This window comes from Crinia signifera, chromosome 3 (genome assembly GCF_055691185.1).
Source record: "Crinia signifera chromosome 3, ASM5569118v1, whole genome shotgun sequence".
NCBI classification, from domain to species: domain Eukaryota; kingdom Metazoa; phylum Chordata; class Amphibia; order Anura; family Myobatrachidae; genus Crinia; species Crinia signifera.
This window is the reverse complement of record NC_139219.1, coordinates 270,180,035-270,205,913: the sequence shown is the minus strand read 5'-3', so window position 1 is coordinate 270,205,913 and position 25,879 is coordinate 270,180,035. Positions and strand designations below refer to the sequence as shown.

The window sequence follows — 25,879 nt, the reverse complement described above, 5'->3', positions numbered from 1 at the left end:
TGAACCACCTATATAACAAAAGGCTCTAATGAGACATCATCTCAGTGGAACTTCCAGTGAGCTGTGATATATAAAATTTTACCACCCCTTGGTGCCCCTGGAGTTGGATATGTGGATCTCCCAGGGTACAGTAGGCGCCTGAGTGTATACACTTATATTCCCAGGGATGGATAAGAAGCTAGTATAGTTATGGCAATATATTTTCACTCTCAGGATTATACTCTATGTGCACAATGAAGGAGCTACTAATAAGTGACCAGTCAATGAGGCAGATGTTGGGCAATGACAGGTCTCTAAAATGCGGCTCTACTCTAAAGGCATCGGGTGGAGAAAGTAGTTTTCAACCTGTTCTCCTTCAAATCACTGCCCTTTTCCATGCTGAAAATAACTTTGTATGAATTGCTATATTTTTTTTTTTCTGCAGGGCAAATGGATTGGAGAGTCTCCCCAATGTGTACTGACCTTTTCCGTCATAAACACATGGCCCCAATTTCATTCCTTTCTGCTGACATTTGAACACTTAACTCTATAATGCCTCCAGAAAACAACTGACACCACAGTAACAAGATACACATCTCATGCTGCGAAGGAGTTACACAGGTAATTTTCCTTTCATCTAATTTCACCCTAAGGTGATCACTTCTAAACATAGCCAGCATTTTGGCTTCAGCGAGGCTTTATTCTTGCACAAATTAAGATCTAATCTGCAAACTGTTCAAGAAATGAGAATGTTCAGTATCAGCAGTTCATACCAGGCAGCACAAGGACTGTTGGCCAACTAAATTCTCCAGCGATCCCAAATATTCAATTGACAGATTGGTCTGAAATGTCTCGTTACTCAATACACAGCAAATGTTCCAATGTATTATCAAAAAATACAAAAAAAAAGTACATACATGGAATATTATATCATATTATTATAGCACAAGAAGAGGAAATCTAATATATAGAAAGGCTACACTATTTGTTGTGTACTGTACTTATATTCGCAAAACACAACACATTTTACCAATCACAATAACATGCAGCATGATTTTTGACCAATCGTATTCCTGCATTATGTTTATTGTTTTATATATTTAAAAAGAAAATGTATTTTTAAGCTTGCTGGATATAACACAGGGTAAGAAAGGGGTGTTGAGCTGCGCTTGGTATAACTTTGTAAAAAGTGAGGTAATGAAACCTGTAAAGTTGGGTGAAAAAAATGAGGGATTGGTTGATCCAGTACAAAAAGATTTAATGTCTAAAATACATATAGCCAGAATACATTGATAATTCTCTAAAATCACATAAAATTCATATCTCACCAACCAAACTGGGGAAAATGTATGGCCCGGAGAGTCCCAAGAGTCCTGTATAGGGCTGAGATGTAAATCGTCCTGTATGGAGCTGCAATGATATGCCCAATTGGAGCAGTAGGGAGGGAGGACCAGATGTAAGAATAAGGAGCGGCTTAAGTTGACACGGATTGCCGACTCCCTCCGCTGGATGGACTGGAGCGGGATGGGTCCTCTACCTCTACCTTACTGTAGGAATTTGTAATCCAAATGGAACCAGTGGAGGTGGTATTACCGGACTGGGATCTGTGCGTGGCCCAAGGGGACCCCCAGGTCCTGGTGAGGCGTGATGGTTGTCTCCAATGTAGCAGATGGTGGGGAGGACTTGAAGATGTTGATAAGGAGCGGCCCAGGATGGCACAAATAACCGACTCCCTCCGCTGGATGGAATAGAGCGGGATACAGTCCTCGACCTCAACCTTGCTGCTAGGACTTGGTGGTCCAATTGGACAAAGGGTGGTAAGTGTGTGCACAAATAAGCACTTCCGGGTTCTTTAGGGGTACCAGTTTGGTATTCTGGAAGGAGATAGAAACCTGAGTCCTGACCGGTTTCGCTGCTCCAGGCAGCTTTGTCATAGGATACCTACTATACCATACCTACATACTATCCTATGACAAAGCTGCCTGGAGCAGCGAAACCGGTCAGGACTCAGGTTTCTATCTCCTTCCAGAATACCAAACTGGTACCCCTAAAGAACCCGGAAGTGCTTATTTGTGCACACACTTACCACCCTTTGTCCAATTGGACCACCAAGTCCTAGCAGCAAGGTTGAGGTCGAGGACTGTATCCCGCTCTATTCCATCCAGCGGAGGGAGTCGGTTATTTGTGCCATCCTGGGCCGCTCCTTATCAACATCTTCAAGTCCTCCCCACCATCTGCTACATTGGAGACAACCATCACGCCTCACCAGGACCTGGGGGTCCCCTTGGGCCACGCACAGATCCCAGTCCGGTAATACCACCTCCACTGGTTCCATTTGGATTACAAATTCCTACAGTAAGGTAGAGGTAGAGGACCCATCCCGCTCCAGTCCATCCAGCGGAGGGAGTCGGCAATCCGTGTCAACTTAAGCCGCTCCTTATTCTTACATCTGGTCCTCCCTCCCTACTGCTCCAATTGGGCATATCATTGCAGCTCCATACAGGACGATCTACATCTCAGCCCTATACAGGACTCTTGGGACTCTCCGGGCCATACATTTTCCCCAGTTTGGTTGGTGAGATATGAATTTTATGTGATTTTAGAGAATTATCAATGTATTCTGGCTATATGTATTTTAGACATTAAATCTTTTTGTACTGGATCAACCAATCCCTCATTTTTTTCACCCAACTTTACAGGTTTCATTACCTCACTTTTTACAAAGTTATACCAAGCGCAGCTCAACACCCCTTTCTTTTCTTGTTCATTCAGTACAGGACTAACTATCCTGTCCCAGAGCAGCAGCTAGGGAAACACAGCTCCAGCCAGGCGCACCTGCACCCAGACCCACTCTGTGTGGTCAGGGTCACCACCACCCCTTTTTATATAACACAGGGTGCCTCATGTACTAAGCTCTGAGAGAAAAAGCAGCTATCACTGCCATGTAATACTGGATTTGAAAAATGAGTTAGGAGCTGTCTGTCTGGCACTTTGGGCCTTATTTTAGTTCACTCTTAGAGGCAAATTCCTTCTTAGCTGGACAAAACCATCTGCACTGCAGGGGGCAGAGGTAACATGTGCAGAGAAATTTAGCTTTGGGTTAGTTATTTTGTTTCTGTGCAGGGAAAATACTGGCTGCTTTATTTTTACACTGCAATATAAATCTCACTTTGAAAAAAAACCCCACCCAAATCTAATTCTCTCTGCACATGTTACATCTGCTCCACCTGCAGTCACATGGTTTTGTCTAGCTAAGAAGGAATTTGCCTATAAGAGTGAACTAGAATAAGGCCCATTATTTCCATCCTCTTTATCTCCGTCCTCTTTATCTCCGTCCTCTTTATCTCCCTCCAAGTCTTAGTACATAAAGCCCTAATTGTTTCAGTAGGTGTTTGGGCACTGAAATATATATGTTGCATTACGGTTACCCACATCCAGTGCCATTTCTACAGGAGGGCATGCCATGCAATTGCACGGGGCAACTGCTGTAACACCTGCTGACTGCTGTTGCGTTTGTAATCCAAGCTGCTCTGGGTACTCCCTTCCACCCATAGTACTCGGTGAGTGGAGTTAATCTAAATTATGCTGCTTCATCCTAAAACCATGGTGTCATGTTATTAGGCTGCGCTGATACTAAGGGTTGCAGCAGAGGAGAGGGCGATCGGCAACTTATTGCGGTAGTGAGCAGGGGCTTTTTAAGAGAGGATGAGGCCCAAGTGCCGATTCCTCCAGCCAAGCCCAGGAGCAGCACAGTGCGTGGTAGGGTATGAGCACTAGAGCGCTCAGACTCCACCGCACATGCGTATAGCGCCGGAAAAAGTATTAACAAAATGGGTGTAGCATGTGCAGTGTGGACCCCCTGGGACTCGGTGACCCGAGTGCACTGCGCACACTGCACCCATTATAAACACACCACTGGAAGTGAGGTAGTGCACTGTACGCAGCCCAGGTACCCGTGAATCAGCGGGAGAGACTTGGCAGTATGCAAGAAGTACACTTACAGACTGTGTGGTGTGTAGCAGAGCATGAAACAAGAAGATGAGGGAATCACTGTGTGGCATAATGCATACCTCCCAACTGTCCCTATTTTCGTGGTAAGGTCCAGTTTTTATGGAATGCTCCTGCGTCCCGCTCGGGGCCAGCAGTGTCCTGTGAGGGGCGGGCAGTTGGGAGTCCCCCCTTTCACCAGCTGTGCAGCGAATAGACGCTCTATTCCTGCAAGTAGAGGGGCTAGGGCAGGGCCGAAACTAGGTCTTCTGGCGCCCAGGGCAAGCCATCATTTGGTGCCCCCCCCCCCCCCCCCCCCCAAAAAAAAATCTTCTGGGACCGCACGTCAGGTCGGTCGGCACTACTAGATGAGTATAGAATAAAGAAATACCGAATGAAATCAGGTACTAGAACACCAAATACACTGCAGCGGGCAGCTAAACCCCCCCCCCCAAGCAAGACATAATGACATCATAACTTGTAAGTGTATTTTTAAGAAACAGTACAAAAAAATACACTGCAGCGGGCAGCTAACCTGTCCGTCCCCGTCCCCCCCCCCCCCAGGCCCGACTTTCTCCCATTAAATTTCCTCACATTTCTTACAGACACCGCTACTCTCTATGCTCTGACATGTGTCCCTCTGTGTGCTGGCTAAGGCTGCTGCTGCTCGGATGTGGCCTCTGGTCTGGTGGAATGGTGCAGTGTTGCCCTGTAAGTGTGTCTTCCAGCCTGCTGCTCTGTCACTGTGTCCCGCCGCCCTCGCCTCTGTGTGCTGGCCGCCGCTGCTCGGATGTGCGGCCTTCTGGTTGTGCGGTGCAGCTACGCCGTCCGCGTAACTGTGCTGTCACTGCACCCCATAATACTAGTGTCTGCCAGCCTGCTGCTGTGTTCTGGCTGCCAGATGCGGCGAAGGTGCGGAGACTTTCGGCCTGGTCCGGTGGCTCCGTGCTAGAATGGTAGCGGCTGCAGTGCTGCTGGACGATCCTGCCCTGTCTTCCCACGCCGGACGTCCTGCATGATGATGTCAAACGCCACGGAGGAGGAACCCATCGGCCTCTGGCAGCAGCCATCACATAAAGTAGGAGGATCATTACACATCTCCCATAACAAGCCTCAGAGTCAGACTGCGCCCCCCCCCATCTGGCGCCCGGTGCACTTGACCCCCTAGTCCCGCCCTAGTTACGGCCCTGCCTAGGGCATCGTTTCCTACCCTCCTGCATTCTGCAGGAGTCTCCCTGAAATAGCAGCAATCTCCCTCTCTCCCTCATTAGTCTAGCAATCTCCCTCATTTCACCTAGCCCACATTACATTGTTACATTTTTGGGGAAAAAAAGGGAATGAGAGATTCATTTACATTTACACTGAATCATCAGCACCATTTCCCAGCACTTTAGCAAGTATAGTATCTCTTACTAACTGCTTTGGGGCTCATCTATATTTGTATATAAGTCATTTTAAAAGATTCCTCTCAGATGTAGCAGTACACACCCACGCTTCTAGGTGCCACGTTCTCAATCTCTTTTCACAATCTCTCCATATATGGAACTAGACACGTCCTTTGGGTGGAGCATGACACGCCCCCTCAATGGGACGCTGTGCAACATTCTACTACCAACTATAATCTCCCTGAAACTAGTTTTCAAAAGCAGGCAAGTATGGGCTAGGGGCATGACCAGCAGCTCACAGAGCCACTGGCCATGCCCCCACAGCAGAAAAATGGGGGTGTTGCCTTGCAGGAGTGACCTGATTTGTAGGCCATGCCCCAAATGTTGTACGCGGTTTTTCGGCTTGTGCAAGAATCCCTCAAATCCCATCAAATTTAGGGAGGTATTCAATGTACAGTATCATGGGCAATATGGTGTGTGTGGCAGAATGTGTTAGGGGGTCTTTCTATAATGAGGAAACATGACAAATAATGTAAGGGGCATAAATTGGTAGTTTTTATTTTTTCCCCACTTAAATAAGTGATAAATATTACTGTACATTCTTGCTGCTACACAGTAAGAACAAAAAACCCACATGCAGTGGATTGCTTGCTGAACATTTTACAAGGCCAGAAAGGTAAAAAAAAAAAAATTCAAAAAAGTTTATGATTTTTATCATATTAGAATTTTTAAGCCAGGCTGATTTTAATGTCAGCACAGAAGGCACAATCCTAATGATGTACGCAGGTTTGCACATTCATCAATCATACACACAGAGATGGATCACATAGGCCTTTACACATGGCATTTCAGCGCTGCATTCTTGCTTACATGGATTGACTACCACCGTTCAAAACTAAAAAGAATGTATCATGGCCTAAATCGTTATGTCATTGCCGCAGATCAGACTAGTGGGACACGGATCTACAGCTCCGCTCCTGTGACTTCCCAAGTTAGCTGTAATGCTTGCCTTTTTTGTTAAAGCCCAATCCATAATGCTAATCATTTATGCAATTAGTGTAATTAGGAACAAGCAAATAGAATCAGTTTACAGATCTGGCCCCGTATGGGGAGATATACTATGACTCACAGGTGACATTGATCACTACCATTAAATGTAATTAGCTAATCTAAGGTATTTAGAGAAAATAAACAAAATCCTGAAATGGATTAGTGTGTGCCTGTAAAGGGGTGTACACACGGAGCGATCCTTCTAAGCGATTTCGACTACATAGACAATATTGCTTAGAAGGTTAGTAAAGATCGCTGTCAAGGTTAGACAAATCGCCCTATAATATCGCTTAGTAAAAAAGAGTTGCCAGGCAAGAATATTTTAACTAGATTGCTGGCTGTCTAGTCAAAATCGCTGGTATTCACAGCTGCGGGATATATTCACTAGGCGATCTGCAATTAAGGGGGAAATTTACCAATATGAAAAACCTAGTTTTTCGTATTGGTTGTTTCCCTACGACTGCATACGACTGTTTAAGTCGTATGCAAAGTCGTGTTCCGGAGGGGGATTTACAAAGCAGTCAGATACGACTGCTTTGTAACCCTCCGATGGTGTAATGATTCGTATTAGCGGCCGTATATACGGCTGCTAATACGAATTATTTCTAGCAGTCTGCACGGATCAAGTCAGATCCGTGCAGGCTGCAAGGTGTAAAAAAAAATAGAAAAATAAATAAATAAAAAAAAAAACCGGCGTGGGGTCCCCCCCACAGCCATAACCAGCACCAGGCTGAAGGAGCCGGGGCCGGTAATTAAAAATCAGGGAACCCGACAAATAGGGGTTCCCCGATTTTTAACAACCAGCCCCAGGCTCCAGGTCCGGGGCTGGTTCCCAAAATACGGGGGACAAAATGAGTAGGGGTCCCCCGTATTTTAAGAACCAGCCCCAGGCACAACCAGCCGGCAGGGTAATGCCACAGCCGGGGGACACTTATAATATAAGGTCCCGCGGCCAAAACATTCTCCCTACCGACCAGTCAGCCTGGCCAGGGGCCCTGGGGGAGTGGGGACCCCCCCAATAAAGGGGTCCCCCCCCTCCAGGACTTACCTGACCAGGCTGAAGCCTGGTGCTGTCCTCGATGCCCCTGGGCGGTGGGCATCGAGCTGATAAATGTTGTAAAAAATAGAAAAATCTATTGTTTTTTACTGTGGCACTACAAGTGCCAGCAAGCCTCCCCAGCAAGCTGGGACTTGGAGAACCACAAGTCCCAGCCTGCTGGGCATTAAAGGGCCCGCTGGCACTTGTAGTTCTACAGTTAAAAAAATAGTGCACAAAACACACTGATACACTTTTAAAATAAAACTTTATTACACACAAAGCCCACACATACTAATACTTACCTATCTTCTTCCCATAGGTCGCCCTGATGTCCTGTGTCGGCGTCTTCTGGTCCTGTGTCGTCTTCTTCCTCCATGTCGACCGTCGCTGTCGCCGTCCGGATCCGAAGAAATCCATGGAGGAAGCTGTGGAAGGAAACCATACTCACCTGTCCCAGCGCGACGTAGTCCAGGTAAGTGTCTTTGCAAAAAAACAAAACGCACACCCGAATCCAAGCGGACACGACGGAGACACACGTGTGTTTGTTTACATCGTGCGGCTCCGCCTCCCGAATGCCGCTATTGGCCGCCTTGCGGCCTAGCGGCCAATCAGGAGCCGCTAGGCCGCAAGGCGGCCAATAGCGGCATTCGGGAGGCGGAGCCGCACGATGTAAACAAACACACGTGTGTCTCCGTCGTGTCCGCTTGGATTCGGGTGTGCGTTTTGTTTTTTTGCAAAGACACTTACCTGGACTACGTCGCGCTGGGACAGGTGAGTATGGTTTCCTTCCACAGCTTCCTCCATGGATTTCTTCGGATCCGGACGGCGACAGCGACGGTCGACATGGAGGAAGAAGACGACACAGGACCAGAAGACGCCGACACAGGACATCAGGGCGACCTATGGGAAGAAGATAGGTAAGTATTAGTATGTGTGGGCTTTGTGTGTAATAAAGTTTTATTTTAAAAGTGTGTCAGTGTGTTTTGTGCACTATTTTTTTAACTGTAGAACTACAAGTGCCAGCGGGCCCTTTAATGCCCAGCAGGCTGGGACTTGTGGTTCTCCAAGTCCCAGCTTGCTGGGGAGGCTTGCTGGCACTTGTAGTGCCACAGTAAAAAACAATAGATTTTTCTATTTTTTACAACATTTATCAGCTCGATGCCCACCGCCCAGGGGCATCGAGGACAGCACCAGGCTTCAGCCTGGTCAGGTAAGTCCTGGAGGGGGGGGACCCCTTTATTGGGGGGGTCCCCACTCCCCCAGGGCCCCTGGCCAGGCTGACTGGTCGGTAGGGAGAATGTTTTGGCCGCGGGACCTTATATTATAAGTGTCCCCCGGCTGTGACATTACCCTGCCGGCTGGTTGTGCCTGGGGCTGGTTCTTAAAATACGGGGGACCCCTACTCATTTTGTCCCCCGTATTTTGGGAACCAGCCCCGGACCTGGAGCCTGGGGCTGGTTGTTAAAAATCGGGGAACATCTATTTGTCGGGTTCCCTGATTTTTAATTACCGGCCCCGGCTCCTTCAGCCTGGTGCTGGTTATAGCTGTGGGGGGGACCCCACGCCGTTTTTTTTTTTATTTATTTATTTTTCTATTTTTTTACACTGAAGCCTGCACGGATCTGACTGATCCGTGCAGGCTAAAACGCAAATAGAACAGGAAAATGGTGTTCTATTTTCCTGTCGTATTTGCGTGGGTGTTTTACACCACTAAGCAGCCGTATTGTCAGTACGGCTGCTTAGTAAATCAGAAACCACCATTCTTTTGAATGGTGATTTCTGTCGTATCCTATCGATGGTGTAGACATTCGTATTTGTAAATACAAATACGAATGTTTCATCTTTAGGACTACGAATTGTTGTATTTTTGGGATTGTAAATCCCGAAAATACAAATTCGTAAAAAAAAGGTGTATTTCTCCCTACGAATACACCTTTTTTCTACGAATCCATTTTGGTAAATGTCCCCCTAAATACCAATCAAGTTTGTTAATTCTAGTATAGGCAAAATCGGCCATAGACAAAATAGCTGGTGCATCCAGTCAAATCGCTTAGTCAACGTCGCTCACTATCAAAAATCGCTCCGTGTGTACACCCCTTATGTAATTCAGCAATGAGCCCAGGTCTTTTACACCTGTTATTAAGTCCAGATGTGGGTCTAAACGACCAGCACGTACTGTATAGAGAAAATGTCCTAAAAATGAATGCCCAGATGAGGATAATTGATGTTGATACATGCACTTTCAGCCTCTTGTACAGGTTGCATTATATACTGCGAAACAGAACGGAAAATGCCACTTTATAAATACACATGGGCCTGATTCAGCCCTGTTCTCTAGACTGCGTATGTCCCCTCTCCCCCACACTCCCTCATTGTGTGAATCCCCTCTCTAACATGCGAGGGGATGTGTTTGCTAACACACCCCTTGCATGAGACCGAACGCGAGAGAAATCGTTTGATGGTCCCCGACCATTGAATGATTTTTCTCCCCTTCGGTAATAAAAAGTCAGTCTAGACCTCTTTGCTGGCAGTCTAAGACAGGTTGCCGGAGGGTGGGTGTGCATAGCATAGCAGTGTTCTTATCCCCCCCCTCTCCCCATACCAGTGTCATTAGCCCCCTCACCCCATACCAGTATCTTTATCCCCCCCGTAGCAGCATCATTAGCCCCCTCACCCCATACCAGTGTCATCAGCCCCCTTCTCCCTCCCTATAGGTCCCCCATAGCTGTGTTATTAGCCCCCATGTATATATAACCTTTGAAATGAACAAGGTTAGATGACTATTAAAAGGTGTGAAACTTATTAATAAACATTTGAATAGGAAGCCCATTGAACAGTACTGTGAAATAAAAGATGAAAAGTGAAATAAAAAATGTTCAAAAAACTGTAAACTTTTGAAAGACCGGGAAGAATTGAATATCACAGTAATATCATGACATATAAGTGTTGTCAAAAAAGGGAGAAAAGGCATGAAAAAGAGAACAAACCAACATTTGAATACCCCCCAAAGTATCCAAAAAATCTGTGGGCAGATACAATAATCAGTCTATAAATCTGCTCGGAATCATGTCTCCTTGGAGTTAGATGTTTCTGGTTAATAGTGTACATATACAGATTCCAAACCGGCAGGGCATGCTGGAATATGTTGTTTTGCAACATGGAGAGCTACAGTTGATGTGTTCAGTCAGATCAATGGGACCGAAATACCGTGACGTAAGTCTTGTGGCATTTCGTGCAGCGGAGGAGATGCGTTTTTTATTCCAACAAAACTTTAATAATACTTTAGAGAACAGCATGCCGGTGGTATAGGTTAGTACATCCTGCCCTCTATAAATTTTGTTGAGGTTAGAGGCATACTAAACTGTATCTATTAGAGCTGGTCACAGCGTAGAGCCATTACAGTCTAACCTGACTCATTGGTGTCATCCTTGAATAAATAAAAAGTAATACATTATATACCATTGTTTGTGCACATTATACCCATGACCATACATCCCGACTAGGGTTGCCAATCCTGGGGCATTTTATAAATCCCGGGAATTAGGATTGAAAAATGCTCAATTCCGGGATTGGCATCCCTAAAAGAAAACCAGCCCTATCCCCCACATTGACTTACTTGGGGGAGTGGTGGAGAGGGGCAGGTGGCAGCAGAATGGAGGCAGGCGACCTATGACCGAGTCACCCTGCGTAGGCTGCACCACAAGCCAGGAACCGCCGGGCTGCGTCTGATACTCCAATCTGGGGATTGAATCCCAGACATTTTGGGGCCAAATCCCAAGGTCCAGCGTATCCTGATCCCGGGATTGGCCACCCTAATCTCGAAACATACTAATATATAGTGATCCAAGATTCCCAGGCAGCCAAAATGCAATTGTTTCAAGCCATGCCTCCTTTTTTTATCATTGTGTGGTTATGCCCAGCGCTCTGTGAGCTGCTGGCCATGCCCCCAGTCCCTCTGTCTCTCATGAACAGACACTAAACGCATGCCCAGAGAATCTTTTCACCACTGCTCTGCTAAGCGACAGGGAGCCTGGTACACAAAAATCAGGACAGTTGGGAAGTATGCCCATGACAGAGCAGGAGTAAATTACATGTCTACTTGCCATGAAATCCCAATTATAATAATTGAGAAAGTATAATAGAATACTGCAGTTGCGAATCTCGGCCAAACTTTATAACTAATTTAGCCAGGGGTATACATTCTATTTATTCACAGCAATGGAAACATTTAATCTTTCACTTGTGGCATAGTCTACACAGGCAGTGGAATAACCATTTGGTATATGCCTATCATTGGCTGTAAGTGTGATATATTATTTATGTTAATATAGCCTTAACCTTGAACATCTATGAGGCTGTTTTCTTTGCAGCTTTTTATGGGGCTTATGCATTAATAATCACGGCATTGCCTTGATTTTTTCAGACCGTACAGTATCTCAACAGTTATTTCATTATTAACAAAACTACCCCCATTATGCACAAATTTAAACTTGCAGGGACAGTGGTTGCAAGAACCACTGACCCTGCCAGTTACATCCTGGGCTTCTTGGAGAAGTCTTTTGTCAAAAAGAATCTGACATTGCATATGGAAAGAGCTAGCCAGAGACTGCAGGAGAGGGATCCCTCTCCTGCCAGTTGGGTTTTTAATGTATAGGCAGTGTATAGCCCCCCCCAATATGGCCAAAATGCAATAGGTTGATAGGTTGAACATGACAATGGTTTTGCCTCATTTCCCATCCATGTGGACTATGATTGGTAATAGTAACCTGAAGCGTGGTGTGGGAAGCAAGCCCTTGGGGGTCCAGGTTTCTGCTAATTGTTGTGTAATGGACACATTTTGGTTAAAAAATAACTTGTGTCAACTTTTTACCCTTTCGACCATTTGTATCTGTCAATTTTAGACACATTCAATCTTTTCACTTGTCAAATTTTTGTGTATCGGTCATATGGAGTTGACCTATTAACAGGTGGTTAATGCCATCTCAATGTGTCGGCAATCAAGGATTCCAAATGTCATAAAGCTACACCTTCTGGAGGTTGGTACATACTGTAGTGGTAAGACTGTCGTCCCTATTGGGAATAATGGGACTGCGGCCTGCATCTCTAATAACCTTCTTCAGAAGACTCCCATGGAGTCTGTATTAGGAAATTAGTACATAGCGGGGATACATAAAATTCTGAAGAAATTATAATTTCTGCATAATTTTATGAACAACAGCTGTGACAGTATAACTAATCCCCTAGATATTAAAAAGGACAAAATTTACAATTTGCACAAAATATAAATACAAATATTTTTTGGGAAAGTTAAAACAAACACATAAAAGTTTTCGGTGGTGACTGAAAATTACTTCCTGGGAATTTTTGTTTTTTAACGAAAGTTATATTGTATATTAAAAAATGAATTACCTGGGAACCGTTGTTCAAAGGAAGAGTCCAAAAAGCCTACCATGGTCTCCACATTGCCACCATTACTCAGATTAACTCACTGCGTGCGGGTGTAAGAAAGTTATGAACATTGCAACTCAGGTCATCAAACTTTAAGGATGGAATTTAATTTCTTATATTCCACCCAAGCTGAGTCTGGTGCAATGGTCCTTTAAGGCTGAAATCCTTTGGGTATAGCACTGCAATAATGTATTTTGGTCTTTGATTGCATTTGACATGATAACAGCCAACAAATTGAATCTTTTGTTTGAATTCTGCAAAAGAACATTTAATTATATTTAATTACGCCAATCTATTAGACCTCTGCAGCAGCCTAATATCATTCATGTATGGGCTTAACCACCTCTTGTTCACTCATCAAACCTTTATTCTCTCTCTCTGTCCACCATTATATAAAGTACTGCACACAGCGCGTTTCTTTGTCTGAATGGGATACTTTAGTAAAGTTGCTCTGCAGCAATTATGATTAATCTTAATGAGAGAAAGAACGTTATGCAAAACCCACTTTTCAAGAGTTCTATAATTATAATAGAAAAGTAGAAGTGTAAGTGTCAAACACGCTGTGCTACTTCAGAAGCGAGACAGAACATTTATCATTAACTTCTCAAGTTCTAATCTAGCTGAATGGTTAAACTCGGAACACCTGCAAAGCTGTTTGGTCTTCAATATGTGAGCTTAATTAGTAAGAATAGATATAAAGACTTCCCGAGTAAAATAAAGCAACCCAACTGTACAGTAGTACGGTCTTGCCAAGTTTCATGTAGGAGAGGAGAGGCAGCGGGGGTTTAATATAAGCATTATAGCTTAGACGAAAACAGATGTAACAGGGGCTAAATATTGCCGCTAAGTAAGACTAGTTTGGAAACATACATCATGCTTCGGATTACAGTTCTGCACTCTCCTGTCAGGAGAGATGTTGGCATGTGCAACAGGACAAAACCGATTATAATGCTACAATTCCATGATTGGGCAAATACAATGTTCTCTCTACGGATGATATTGCCAATGGATTTGTTGTGACCACCACTTGCCAAAACTCCCAACAATCCTGATTACTCAGGTGTCCGCCTTACGGTACACTCGCAACAAAGCAGCTGCATATGGAAGAAGTGTGTCCTAAAGATGGATGGGGGGGGGGGTAAGGAGTGAGGATGCGGGTGTTCAGTATACCGATGCCAGCACCCCTACTGCTGTCAGGAGACCAACGCCGGAACCTCAAACAGTATCAGGATGCTAATAGCCAGTATCCCGATTGGTGGGTATGCTGAGGCTGGTAGTGGGCATCCAGGGGGTGGAGGGTTAGTTTTAGGAAGTAGTGTGGGGGCCTAGGGATAGGCTGCACTGGGGAGAGGAGGTTAGACTGCGGGGGTTGGGCGGGGGGGTGAGGGTGGAGAGGAGGCTAGGGTTAGGCTGTGAGGAGGGTTAGATTTGGGCACTTAGAAGAGAGGCTGATGGGAATGAGGTTAGGATTAGACACTAGCTGAGAATCAGGCTGTGGGGGAGAGTGGGTTAGGGTCATGCGGCTGCAAGTGAGAGTTAATGGGGTAGGGGGAAAGAGTTAAGGTATCTTTCATGTCCCTGTTTGGATTCACCATATAGGAATGCGGGGGTCAGTATCTTGAGCACCGACAACCTGACCGCCTGGATATCATAGGTATCCCTATAGGATGTAATGGATTAGGAATCAGCTGGTTACCACTTCATCAAAATAACTAAGCAACATAACAGTAATGTCAGTGCTGGTGGCTGTACGCAGGTGAATGGAGCATCAATTGAATTGCTGTCGGGTGCCATGTAGTTGCCGCCATCACGCAAAACACTTGAATACCCCCATAGAGGTAAGGAGCAGCACTAGCCTTTTATTATATAGGATACTGAATAGGAAAAGAACAGAGAAATAATGCAGCCAATATATCTGGCTAACAATTGATAAATAAAAAATGAACTGAAATGATTAGGGTAGAATATGATGTTACAGTATAAGTAAAAGGTTTTAAATACCAATATGTTGCATGGGAATGCTTATTTAACAAAGGACATTGTCAGGGCAAATACTATCAGCTGTCCCCCAACCGATATTGCTGCCTCTGAATGATGACAGCAGAGGCTCTGGACAGGATAAATATAATATATATATATATATATATATATATATATATATATATATATATATATACATATATATATATATATATTAACTAAAATAAGGCATCTCTGGTTTTGTGCCGTGCTACTGCCTTCAGTTCAGCTTCAGTCAACCCCAGGCTGGTTATTACATTATATATTTAGCATGTTGGCCTCCAAGCCTGATTCTTACCACCGCCAACCAGTTCCCTTTTGTCCCATATTGCTACTGACTATGCAGCCTCTGCACCTCTATGTGTCCCATCATTAGGGATGATCAGTTATTTCACATGCTTCCAGTTATTATAAATAATTCTGTATTTTAGTAACCGATGGAGCCACCAATTAAAAATCAAAGTAACTGCTAGTTAGCATTTACAGCTTAAGTTTTAGTCTTGTTGGCTTCTGAGTATCTGTGGACATGAAGATGGCTGCTATTGATGAAGCCCTGAACAAGTCTAATTACAGGTGACTGTTCCTAACTCTGGACCCCTTCCCTCCAGTGAAGTAACACCTTCATGTTTCAGCCCACAATGGCATTCTGCAGACTTGCATGCTTATAACAGTTTGGAGAAGGCCCTTTTCTGCTTCATCATGATAATGCCCCTGTTCTTAAACCAAAGTAGAAAAAAAGAATGGTGTGGCAAGTGTGGTGTGGAAGAGTGACTAGCACCGTGCTCTGACCACAACACAATCAAGAACCTTTCCAATAAATTGGGATGCAGACGGCAATGCCTGACCTCAATATGCTCTGGTAGTACATTGGGTGCAGATTCTGTCAGCAATGTTCCAATCTGATGGAAGGGCTTCTCAGCAGAATAGAGGTTATTATAGCAGCAAAGGAGTAACCTACTCCTTATTAAGGCCATGACTTTGGAATGAGATGCGCAATAAGCACACGTGGGTGTAATGTTGTAATGTTTGGGATGTACCATGTGCTGTAAGTTATTATATTCCGAAACAAACAACTTGATAAATTCATTTTAATTTAGTTACATTTGTAATTTAAATATACTGTGGGCTTCTACGCAATGAATTATTTCAGGGTGAGGTGGCCCAAGAAATGGTAACATGGTTCCACAATGATTGATTTTGCTGCATTACAAAACTAGGGTCATAGGTTTGACTCCCCCCAGACCCATATCTCTGTAGGGCTTGTGGGCCTGATCGAAGTCATAGGGTGAGATTTAATATGATGAGAGATTTAGAAAGTGAGAGATTTGGTAAGAAATCTCCAGTTGTTTTAAAGCGGCAATCATTTACACTGCAAAACCTGTTTGATTTTGAAGTGCAAATGATTGCCGCTTTAAGAAAACTGGAGATTTCTTACCAAATCTCTCACTTTCTGAATCTCTCATCCTATTAAATCTCACCCATATACTATTCAATCTATAATATTGAAAAATGGTTGATGTTTATTCATGTAGACAATTATGAACCAACCAAAGGTCCCTTGGCTGGTTTCAAAAGTCGACCATGCATTTGTAAAGATTTTGTACAGATGGAGCGCCTCTCAGCCAGTGCCGGGAATCAGATTCTCGTAGCTGGCGATCGCCGCCAGAGAGACGCTCCTTCTGGAGGTTTGAGTGTCCCCATCAACACGGCGGCAGGGAGCACATTCCCTGCCCGTCTCCGCTTCAGGGAGATGGGCAGGGATCGGGGGGAGCTGGGGTAGCTGCTGGGAGCATCGGGAGAGCTGCAGCGAAGGGATCCATCAGAACATGGCACGCAAGCATGCGTGCCCCCTTCCGGCAGCTGGCTCAATCACCAGGAGTAACTCAGACAGGAGCTGCTCCATCTGTATGTACAGATCTGCACAATGTAATACAGATATATAATACATACTGCTGCATACCTCCCAACATGACCCATTCCAGGAAGGACAAATGCTCTGCTCCTAGACATACTTGCCAGTTGAAGTTGCAGAGGTGGGACTGCACCACTGTCGCAAATTCAAATAGGGGAGCCACACCTGCCAGTGAGTCCAGACTGTGCTATTTAGGGTGGCAGTTGATAGGGCTCCCCTATCTGAAATTTGGACTGTGCTGCAGCCCTGCAACTCTGCAACTGCCAATAGCATGAATGTCCAGAAACAGAACATCCTGTCCCTCCTGGTATAGGTCATGTTGTGAGGTATGCTGCTGCATGTAATACAGATCTGCACATACAGGCAGGGCCGGATTTATAATGGGGCTGATGGAGCTGCAGCTCCAGGCCCACACTCAAAATAGGCCCACAGCATCTGTACATTGTTGTGCTGCAGTAGACAGGAAAAACAAAGCTGCTGCTGCTGCAGACTCGCAAAGGCAAAATGAGGCCCCGCCCCCTATGACATCATAACAGGATGATGTCATAATAGACACCAAACAGAGAATTCCTCAGTTCTGTATACTGAGGCGAGAAAGGATGGAGTGCTTTTTATTCCTCCTCCTATTTGTGACCGGTACTTTTACAGACATCGCACATGGAGATGAAAGATCAGGTACATTTATATTTATTTCTTCTTATCTGCCTACAGTACATATTATATTTATTTCACATTCTGTGTTACTGTATAGTCACATTGGTTTGAAAGCAAATTCCTGAGTGTATCCAACTTTCTAAATTTCCAACAAATAAGAATGCAATGTGTTTTTCTGAGAAGAGGTTTCCATGCTTGTTTATATAAATGATAACTAGATAGGTACTGCACACAAACACACACACACACACACACACACACATATATACTGTATACATATATATATATATATATATATATATATACACATATATATATATATATACTGTATATCATACAATAGTGGGTACTTGTGTATTATCATGGCACTCATCGCATACCTTAATTAGTGGTATGCGATGGTATGTGATGAAGACGAAGCGATGCGATATTTGGGTGAAAAGACCCGCAATGTACAATAAAATATCGCATAGCATCGCATGCCAGCAAAATGGCATGTGATGTGATGTGATTTTTAATTGTTCGAGGACCCTGATGGGTGCTTACTATGTTAATGCACCCCCATTGTCAACACCACCCCCACTATCAACGCCAACCCAAAGCGTGGCGAGCGCAGCGTGCCCGCGATGGGCGGCGGTATGTGTCCTCCAACCTTTTCATACCCCTACTATCCATGTCGGCGTGAAGTTGATTTTAGATAGTGTGGTGAGCGCACCAAGCCACCAAGCCCGATCCGTGGCGAGCGGACGCGGAAAACATGTCAAGTAATCCGCGCCCCCTCGCCACGCTTCGTGCACGGTGGCTCGCTGCGCTCGCCACACTATCTTAAGTCAACTCCATGCCGACGTGGATAGTGGGGGTATGAAAAGGTCAGAGGACACGTCCTGCTGCACTCGCCACGCTTCGGGTTGGCGTTGATAGTGGGGGTGGCGTTGACAATGGGGGTGCTTGTACTGTACAATTACAAATCGCATGTCATACAATTAAAAATCGCAACTGATCACATCGCATCGCATGCGATGCGATCAGATGCCCTGCGATCAAAATCTTGGGCGCCGTGATAGTACACAAGTACCCAATAGTGTCAACAGCGCCCTGTATTAGATGGAAATTATTCCATATTCACAAACAAACTTTAAACATGTTTTAAAACATTTATTAATAAATACAAAATAGTAAAGGCACTAATACAGTAATGCTGTGTACATACGGTGAGATTTGACATAAGATTTTAACTACATATTCAAAATAGCATGCAGATCATATGCAGATCACATGGGATTTTTACCTTGTGATCCCGATGCGCGCTCCTGTGACAGCACATATCAAATCCCAGATAGACAGGGCTGCAATTACTCTATAGTGCAAATCTAATGTAGATTGTATGAATTGTATGTAAATAGTACAGTTAGCAAAAGATTGCATAGCACTCAAATCTTAAGTTGAATAGAAAGGGAATCTCCCCGTGTGTACACACCATAACTCATTGTGGCTGGAGGGAATCTTGAAGTTAACAGTTGTTTGTATCACAGATGTAGCATACCCAACGTGTTTCGTCATCAAGACTTCATCAGGGGTAAAATAGATCTACAATTGTAGAATACTGCATCACTGAGGAAGGCAACACCTCCCAAAGGGACTGCCTTGGGTGACTGGCAGGTCAGACTTCCAATAGGAAGTCACTGCCAGTCACAGTAAAGCCAGTGCAGTCTCACAGATTGCATCTGGTTTCACACAATGGGGCAGATGTATTAAGCCTGGCGAAGAGATAAAGTGGAAGGAGATAACGCATCAGCCAATCAACTTCCAACTGTCATATATCAAACACAGCTGATTGGCTGATGTGTTATCTTCCACTTTATCTCCAGTTTATCGCTTCGCCAGGCTTAATACATCTGCCACAGTGGCAGATTTTAGCTGGGGGGGAGGGAGGGGGGGCTGCAGCTCGGCAGTCCATAGGTAAAAACCGCTAATGTAAACATAAATGCTGTCTTTTGACACTCAGTCTATTTTCATGCTGCAGCATCTGTAGTGCCAGCTGCAGCAGTTCCTTCCATCTTGCCTACTTCTCTGACTTGTTGCCTGTGGTTAGTGCCAGTGAAGCAATGTGTTTACTATTTGCTGCCATGCTGTGCTAGCGCATGGACAACCACATTTCTACTACCTCACTTATTTGGTTTTGGAATACTCACAAACTGAAGCTTGTTTATGTGCACTGGTAATAAACAATGAACCAATCAGCTATGAGGTAGCATGTAGCAGGTACATTCTATAAAATTATAGGTAGAAGCTGTTTGGCTGCTATGAGGAAATTCTCCAGTTGTGAACTCTCCACTATTAACACAGCTTGAATCCAAACATAATATCTGCATTACATCAATAGGAGAGATATATTATGCCTTGAAGAGACATAGGCAGGGCCGGATTAATAATGGGGCTGATGGAGCTGCAGCTCCAGGCCCACACTCAAAATAGGCCCACAGCATCTGTACATTGTTGTGCTGCAGTAGACAGGAAAAACAATCCTGCTGCTGCAGTCTCGCAATGGCAATCCGAGGCTCCGCCCCTGTGACATCATAATAGGGTGATGTCATAATAGACACCATAATAGGATGATGTCATAATAGACACCATAATAGGATGATGTCATAATAGACACCAAACAGAGAATTCTTCAGTTCTGTATACTGAGACGAGAAAGGATGGAGTGCTTTTTATTCCTCCTCCTATTTGTGACCGGTACATTTACAGACATCGCACATGGAGATGAAAGATCAGGTACATTTATATTTATTTCTTCTTATCTGCCTACAGTACATATTATATTTATTTCACATTCTGTGTTTCTGTAGCAAACTCCTGAGTGTATCCAACTTTCTAAATTTCCAACAAATAAGAATGCAATATGCTTTTCTGAGAAGAAGTTTCAATGCATGTTTTTATAAATGATAGCTAAATAGATACTGCACACACACACACACACACACACACACACACACACACACACACACACACACACATACACACATACATACATACATAGATATATATATATATATATATATATAAAACATTTATTAATAAATAAAAAATATTAAAAGTCACAAATACAGTAACTCCTTGTGGCTGGGGTGAATCTTGAAGTTAACAGTTGTTTGTATCACAGATGTAGCATACCCAACGTGTTTCGTCATCAGGACTTCATCAGGGATAAAATAGATTTACAATTGTAGAATACAGCAAATGAGAATCAATAAACACAAAAATTGTATTTACATATGACAAACACTGTCATGTGGCATTTCATATGCAGATTAGATGGACTGGAGCAGAAAAAGTTACATAAAATATCACTCGGCACTACTGAGTCACGACTAGAAGGCTCTATGTGGGCATATTGTAGTTATGTCATGTAGCACCAATCATATTAAGCCTTAACAAGAGATAAATGCAAGGGTGATAAAGAGAGATAAACGTCAATCCAGTCACATTCTTACTGCATTTTTTCAAACACAGCCTGTAACATGGCAGTTAGCAGGTGATTGGCTGGTCGTTTATATCTCTTTATCACCCTTGCATTTATATCTTGTTAAGGCTTAATACATCTGCCCCTCTGCCTCTTATTTGCCCTCTGCCTCTTACATTGTGCGGTATCTTAAGAAACATCATAATGTGGTGATGTCATAACAGACACCAAACAGAGAACTCCTCATTTCTGTATACTAAGGCGGTAAAGGATGAAGTATTTTATTTTCCTCCTCCTATTTGTGGCCAGCACATTTACAGACATCTCACATGGAGGTGAAATATCTGGTACATTTACGTCATACTTGCCGACTTTATTCTCCTCTCCGGGAGGAGATTTTCAGCATGCTTCTGAGGGGTGGGACCAGAGCATGTCGTTACCAAGCCCCACCACATCTTTAGAACTGCCGCGGTTTGCAGGTGTATGTGGAGGGGCGAGGCTAAAATGGAGCGATTTGCATCTTTTAGTCCTGACCCCTCCGAATAGACCTGTGAATGCCGGTATTTAACAGGCAGGGTAGGAAGAGGCTTGGGAGGGGGGGGAGTCGGGGGTCCAGGGACTTGTGGGAGGGTTTCCCACCCTTCTGGGGGCCTGGGAGGGGGTCCCGATTTTCGGGAGCCTCTTGGCCTTTCCAGGATAGTATACAAGGTTGATTTACATCTGTGTAGATAATAATAACATAAACACAACTAAAATAGTCACGAACTGTCCTTAAAGTGTTGTTGTTTTCTTATATTCCCCCAGCTCCCAACTATGCAGCAGGCAAAAAGAACAGACCTGCACTGAATGGTAAGTACAGCTTCAATAACCATGTAACTATAGCCATTAGGGAATGCTAAAACATGGGACATGCTGGGATGTGTAGTTCCACAACAGCTGGAGAGCCGTATGTTGAGCACCCCTGGCCTAACTGTATAGAGAGAGGCTCCTCAGCGGATCACCTGAGCCCATGTTACAGAGGTGACAGGAAATGGAGCCGCTCCTGTGTTACACCCATGGCTGTACAGTCAGGGGCGTAACTATAGCACCGCAGCCCCCGCGACCGCGGGGGGGCGCTATGCATGTGCGGGCGCCGGGGGCTGCAGTGTTATAGTTACGTTAGCTGCAATATGAAGGAAGCATGGGGGCATTGAGGCGGCTGGGGGGACGGAAGCTGCGGGGACACAGAGGCGGCAATTACTTACAGCTGAGCCGGGCAGGGGAAGCCGGGAGCTGTCTGTATTGAAGAAAAAAAAGCCCATACAATGAATGGGCAGCCTGTGATTGGCTGATGAGCGCTCTCTCAGCCAATTGCTGACTGGCTGAGAGAGCGCTCAGCCAATCACAGGCTGCCGATTCATTGTATGGGCTTTTGTTTCTTCAGTACAGACAGCTCCCGGCTCCCCCTGCGGCCCTGCCCGGCTCAGCTGTAAGTAATTGCCGCCTCTGTGTCCCCCGCAGCGTCAGTCCCCCGCAGCATCCGTCCCCCCAGCCGCCTCGCAGCGTCCCCCCCACCTGCATTGACGGCTACCTGGGGGAGCGGCAGGCGGCGCAGATGGAGACCAGGGGCGGCGGGAGAATATAAAGAAATCTTATTCAAAAGACCGGGAGGCCGCTGATTGGCTGAGAGCTCAGCCAATCAGCGGCCGCCCGGTCTTTTGAATAGGATTTCTTCCTATTCTCCCGCCGCCCCCGGTCTCCATCTGCGCCGGAGGGGCGGGTGAGTGGCTGGGCGCCCTCCCTTTAACGGCGGGGGGGCGCCCAAAATGTAGTTACGCCACTGTGTACAGTTCTAATGCTGCAGATACAAAATGACTTTAATGTATTTCTTCTTGTGTGTTTCAGAGCCTATTGTTGCGTCTTTATTCACGGAGATCAAGCCAGGTAAATATAGAAATGGTTAATAAGAAAATGAGAGAACCTGATGGATTGTGTTCTGTTATGTGTTGCCCATATCAGTCATATAACATATCCGGAAGGTCTGTGTACTATGCAGAATTAATGTACGTACACACTGGGTGATATGTATTCTTCTATAATATTCTTCATTATACATATCGCCAAGTGTGTACAGGACATTAGGGCTGAGGTATTAGTTGCGGCATCTTTTGGTATCTGTCAGTAGATACAGTGCAGCAGTTACGAGACACCCTAACATCCCATCTCCAATAGAACTCCCGTCTTAGTAAATTTACCCCCGAGAACTGCAAATCAGAAAACTCCATAATGTCTCGTCGTGCAAAAGTAATATATTACACAGAAATAGGTCTGGTCAGTAACCAGGTGCAGTGATACACCTGCTAGACCCTTGGTGGCTAACCTTGACACTCCAGCTCTTGTTGAACTACACATCCCAGCATGCTCTGCTTCAGTTTTGCTATTTGGACATGATAAATCTGATGCAGAGCATGCTGGGATGTGTAGTTCAGCAACAGTTGGGTGTCCAGGTAAGCCATCAAGGTGCTAGACATAACCTGGAGAAGTATATAGTGGAGAGAGATAAAGTACCAGCCAGCTCCTGTCTAGCACAGCCTGTAATGTGACTGAAGCTGCCTTGTGTGGGATCTGGATGACAGGTCGGCAGTCAATATGTAGACATGCATAAGGTTGACAAATACAAAAGGATGACACAAGCAAGGTTTTAATGATTTTGAGTTTTTGATACTTTACCATCCACCTGGACTATGATTGGGAATGGTGAGTGTGCAGAGCGCAGCGATAGCGAAGCACAGTACCTGGCTCGGAGCATGGAGAGCAAACGGAGCCATGCCAGGGTGCACTGTTATCTAATGGGGGGGGGGGGGGGGGGGGGGGCGGGCATGCTCAGGTGTCAACACTAACACCAAAGAAAGCCTAAAAAACTCATGTTGACCTTTTGCATATGTCAACCGTTTGTTGTCGACCTATTGGCTATAAACCCAGGCACTGTTGACCCTATGACCCATTTTGTGTCTTAACAGTTTCTGCCTTTATTTAAAGTATCATTTTTATGAATTAAAGATAGTAATCATTTGTCACCTTCACATTTCAGCAATAGAAGCCATAGAAAAGCGCACGGAACACCTGGAGAAGGCAATTGAGCGGCAGGCAGAGCTTAACACGACAATACTATACTGCGTCTTTGGATTTTGCTCCATGCTGCTGATCGTCACCATCATGCTTATCCTGTGTTGTTACAGGGTGATAAGGTAGGGATTGTGTTATTACTTATATTGTCCGTATTATAAACGTTCACGCTGAAGCTTCATTCATTTATCTCTTCATTTATTAACAGATCAAAGGACAGCGACATAGATGTAGAAGGTGAGAAAACCCGCAGTTATCTATATGTGTCATACAATTGCACAAAATGCACACATCCAGAAATATAATGTCATTTATTTATCTTTCTATCTAGATCCATCATGCGACTCCATCTCAGCTGCAAACTCTTGCGAAGCCATCTCAGCTGTGAACTCCTGCGACTCCATATCAATTGAGAACTAAGAGGATGCCGGCCCTGTGTGCGCTGTATGGTTCTAGGTGTGAGGTACTGTTGTAAGAATGTGTTCCTGTATTGGCTATTAGTTGTAGCTGATCCAAGAACCCTTTCTTACAGCAATTCCTTGCATTTAGAACCATACCTCTACGTCTGAGGTTCCAGTTGTGACGTTCTGCTGTAAGAAATTGCTCCTGCATTAGCTATTAGCTGTAGCTATTGCAAGAACCCTTTCTTACAGCAGTTCGTTACATCTACTGTAGAGCCGTAATGTTTCATCTACTGTACATTACAACTATCCCCCAGCGCACACTTATTCCATCGGCCAATTACCAACAGGCATTGGATAACATCTCCTCTTACTAACATCTTGTATTAACAACTGCAATTGAATAAAAACTTACTGCATAAAACCAAATGATTGAGTTCTTGGTTTATCTAGTTCTGGGTATTATAACATACAATAAATGTACACAGTGGTGCCTGGATAATGGCCCACAATGGTTCTGAAGTGCTATAACACCTTGTGAGCAATTCTTGGGAGGTGGGGCTACAGTCAGACACTGGGTGAGAGATAAGGGGGCGGGGAGAAGAAAATGAGGCAGTGTATGTATGTATGTACAGTATGCATGATGATAGTGGCAGTGTATGTATGTATATCTGTACAGTATGTATGTGTGAGGCAGTGTATGTATGCATGTATGTATGTATGTATGTGAGAGGCTGTGTATGTATATCTGTACAGTATGTATGTGTGAGGCAGTGTATGTATGTATGTATGTATGTATGTATGTATGTATGTGAGAGGCTGTGTATGTATATCTGTACAGTATGTATGTGTGAGGCAGTGTATGTATGTATGTATGTATATCTGGGTACTCTTTACTTAGTTGGGCGCCAGCGATTGAAATCGCGGGCGTCGGGGGTAAAAATCGCGGTGATCGCGGTCATCGCGGGCATCGCGGGTAAATCGGGATGGCCGCGATGCCCGCGATGACCGCGATCACGGCGATTTTCCCATAGGGAACAATGTTAAAACGGCTGATTGACCGCGATTTTACTGTTAAATGCCTCAATGGACCCGATTTGGGTCCAAATAGGCCAAATTAACCCTTAAATGTCCCCCCAAATTTTTAACGCCACCCCACGATCCACGCCAACCCGAAGCGTGGCGAGCGCAGCGAGCCCGCGAGGGGCGGCGGTACGCGTCCTCCGACCTTTTCATGCCCTACTATCCACTAGGGCGTGGTGTGAGAATATAATAGTGTGGCGAGCGCAGCGAGCCACCGAGCCCGAAGCGTGGCGAGCGCAGCGTGCCCCGCGAGGGGACGCGGATACCTTCACAGGTAGACGCGTCCCCTCGCGGGCTTCACAGGTGTCCGCCAAGCCACGAACACCTGTGAAGCCCGCGAGGGGACGCGCA

The 25,879-nt window shown here is 45.0% G+C and overlaps 2 protein-coding genes across 2 annotated transcripts in view; one reads left to right on the top strand and one right to left on the bottom strand.

The window, feature by feature from the left end:
- The window catches only part of CLSTN2 (calsyntenin 2), a 741,013-nt gene that overhangs the window by 510,879 nt on the left and 204,255 nt on the right, over positions 1 to 25,879 (bottom strand). The window lies entirely within an intron of this gene.
- Positions 429 to 24,501, top strand: LOC146062731 (uncharacterized). Its single transcript, XM_083174771.1, has 6 exons — positions 429 to 600; positions 21,744 to 21,788; positions 22,824 to 22,862; positions 24,010 to 24,166; positions 24,253 to 24,281; positions 24,376 to 24,501. The coding sequence occupies exons 1-6, from the start codon at positions 579 to 581 to the stop codon at positions 24,462 to 24,464; spliced, it is 381 nt and encodes a 126-aa protein (XP_083030897.1). The 5' UTR covers positions 429 to 578; the 3' UTR covers positions 24,465 to 24,501.

Coding starts and splice junctions, on each gene's coding strand:
- LOC146062731 (XM_083174771.1), top strand. CDS start 579: ATGCTGCGAAGGAGTTACACAG. Junction 601..21,743: donor GCTGCGAAGGAGTTACACAG/GTAATTTTCCTT, acceptor ATATTCCCCCAG/CTCCCAACTATGCAGCAGGC. Junction 24,282..24,375: donor CAGCGACATAGATGTAGAAG/GTGAGAAAACCC, acceptor CTTTCTATCTAG/ATCCATCATGCGACTCCATC.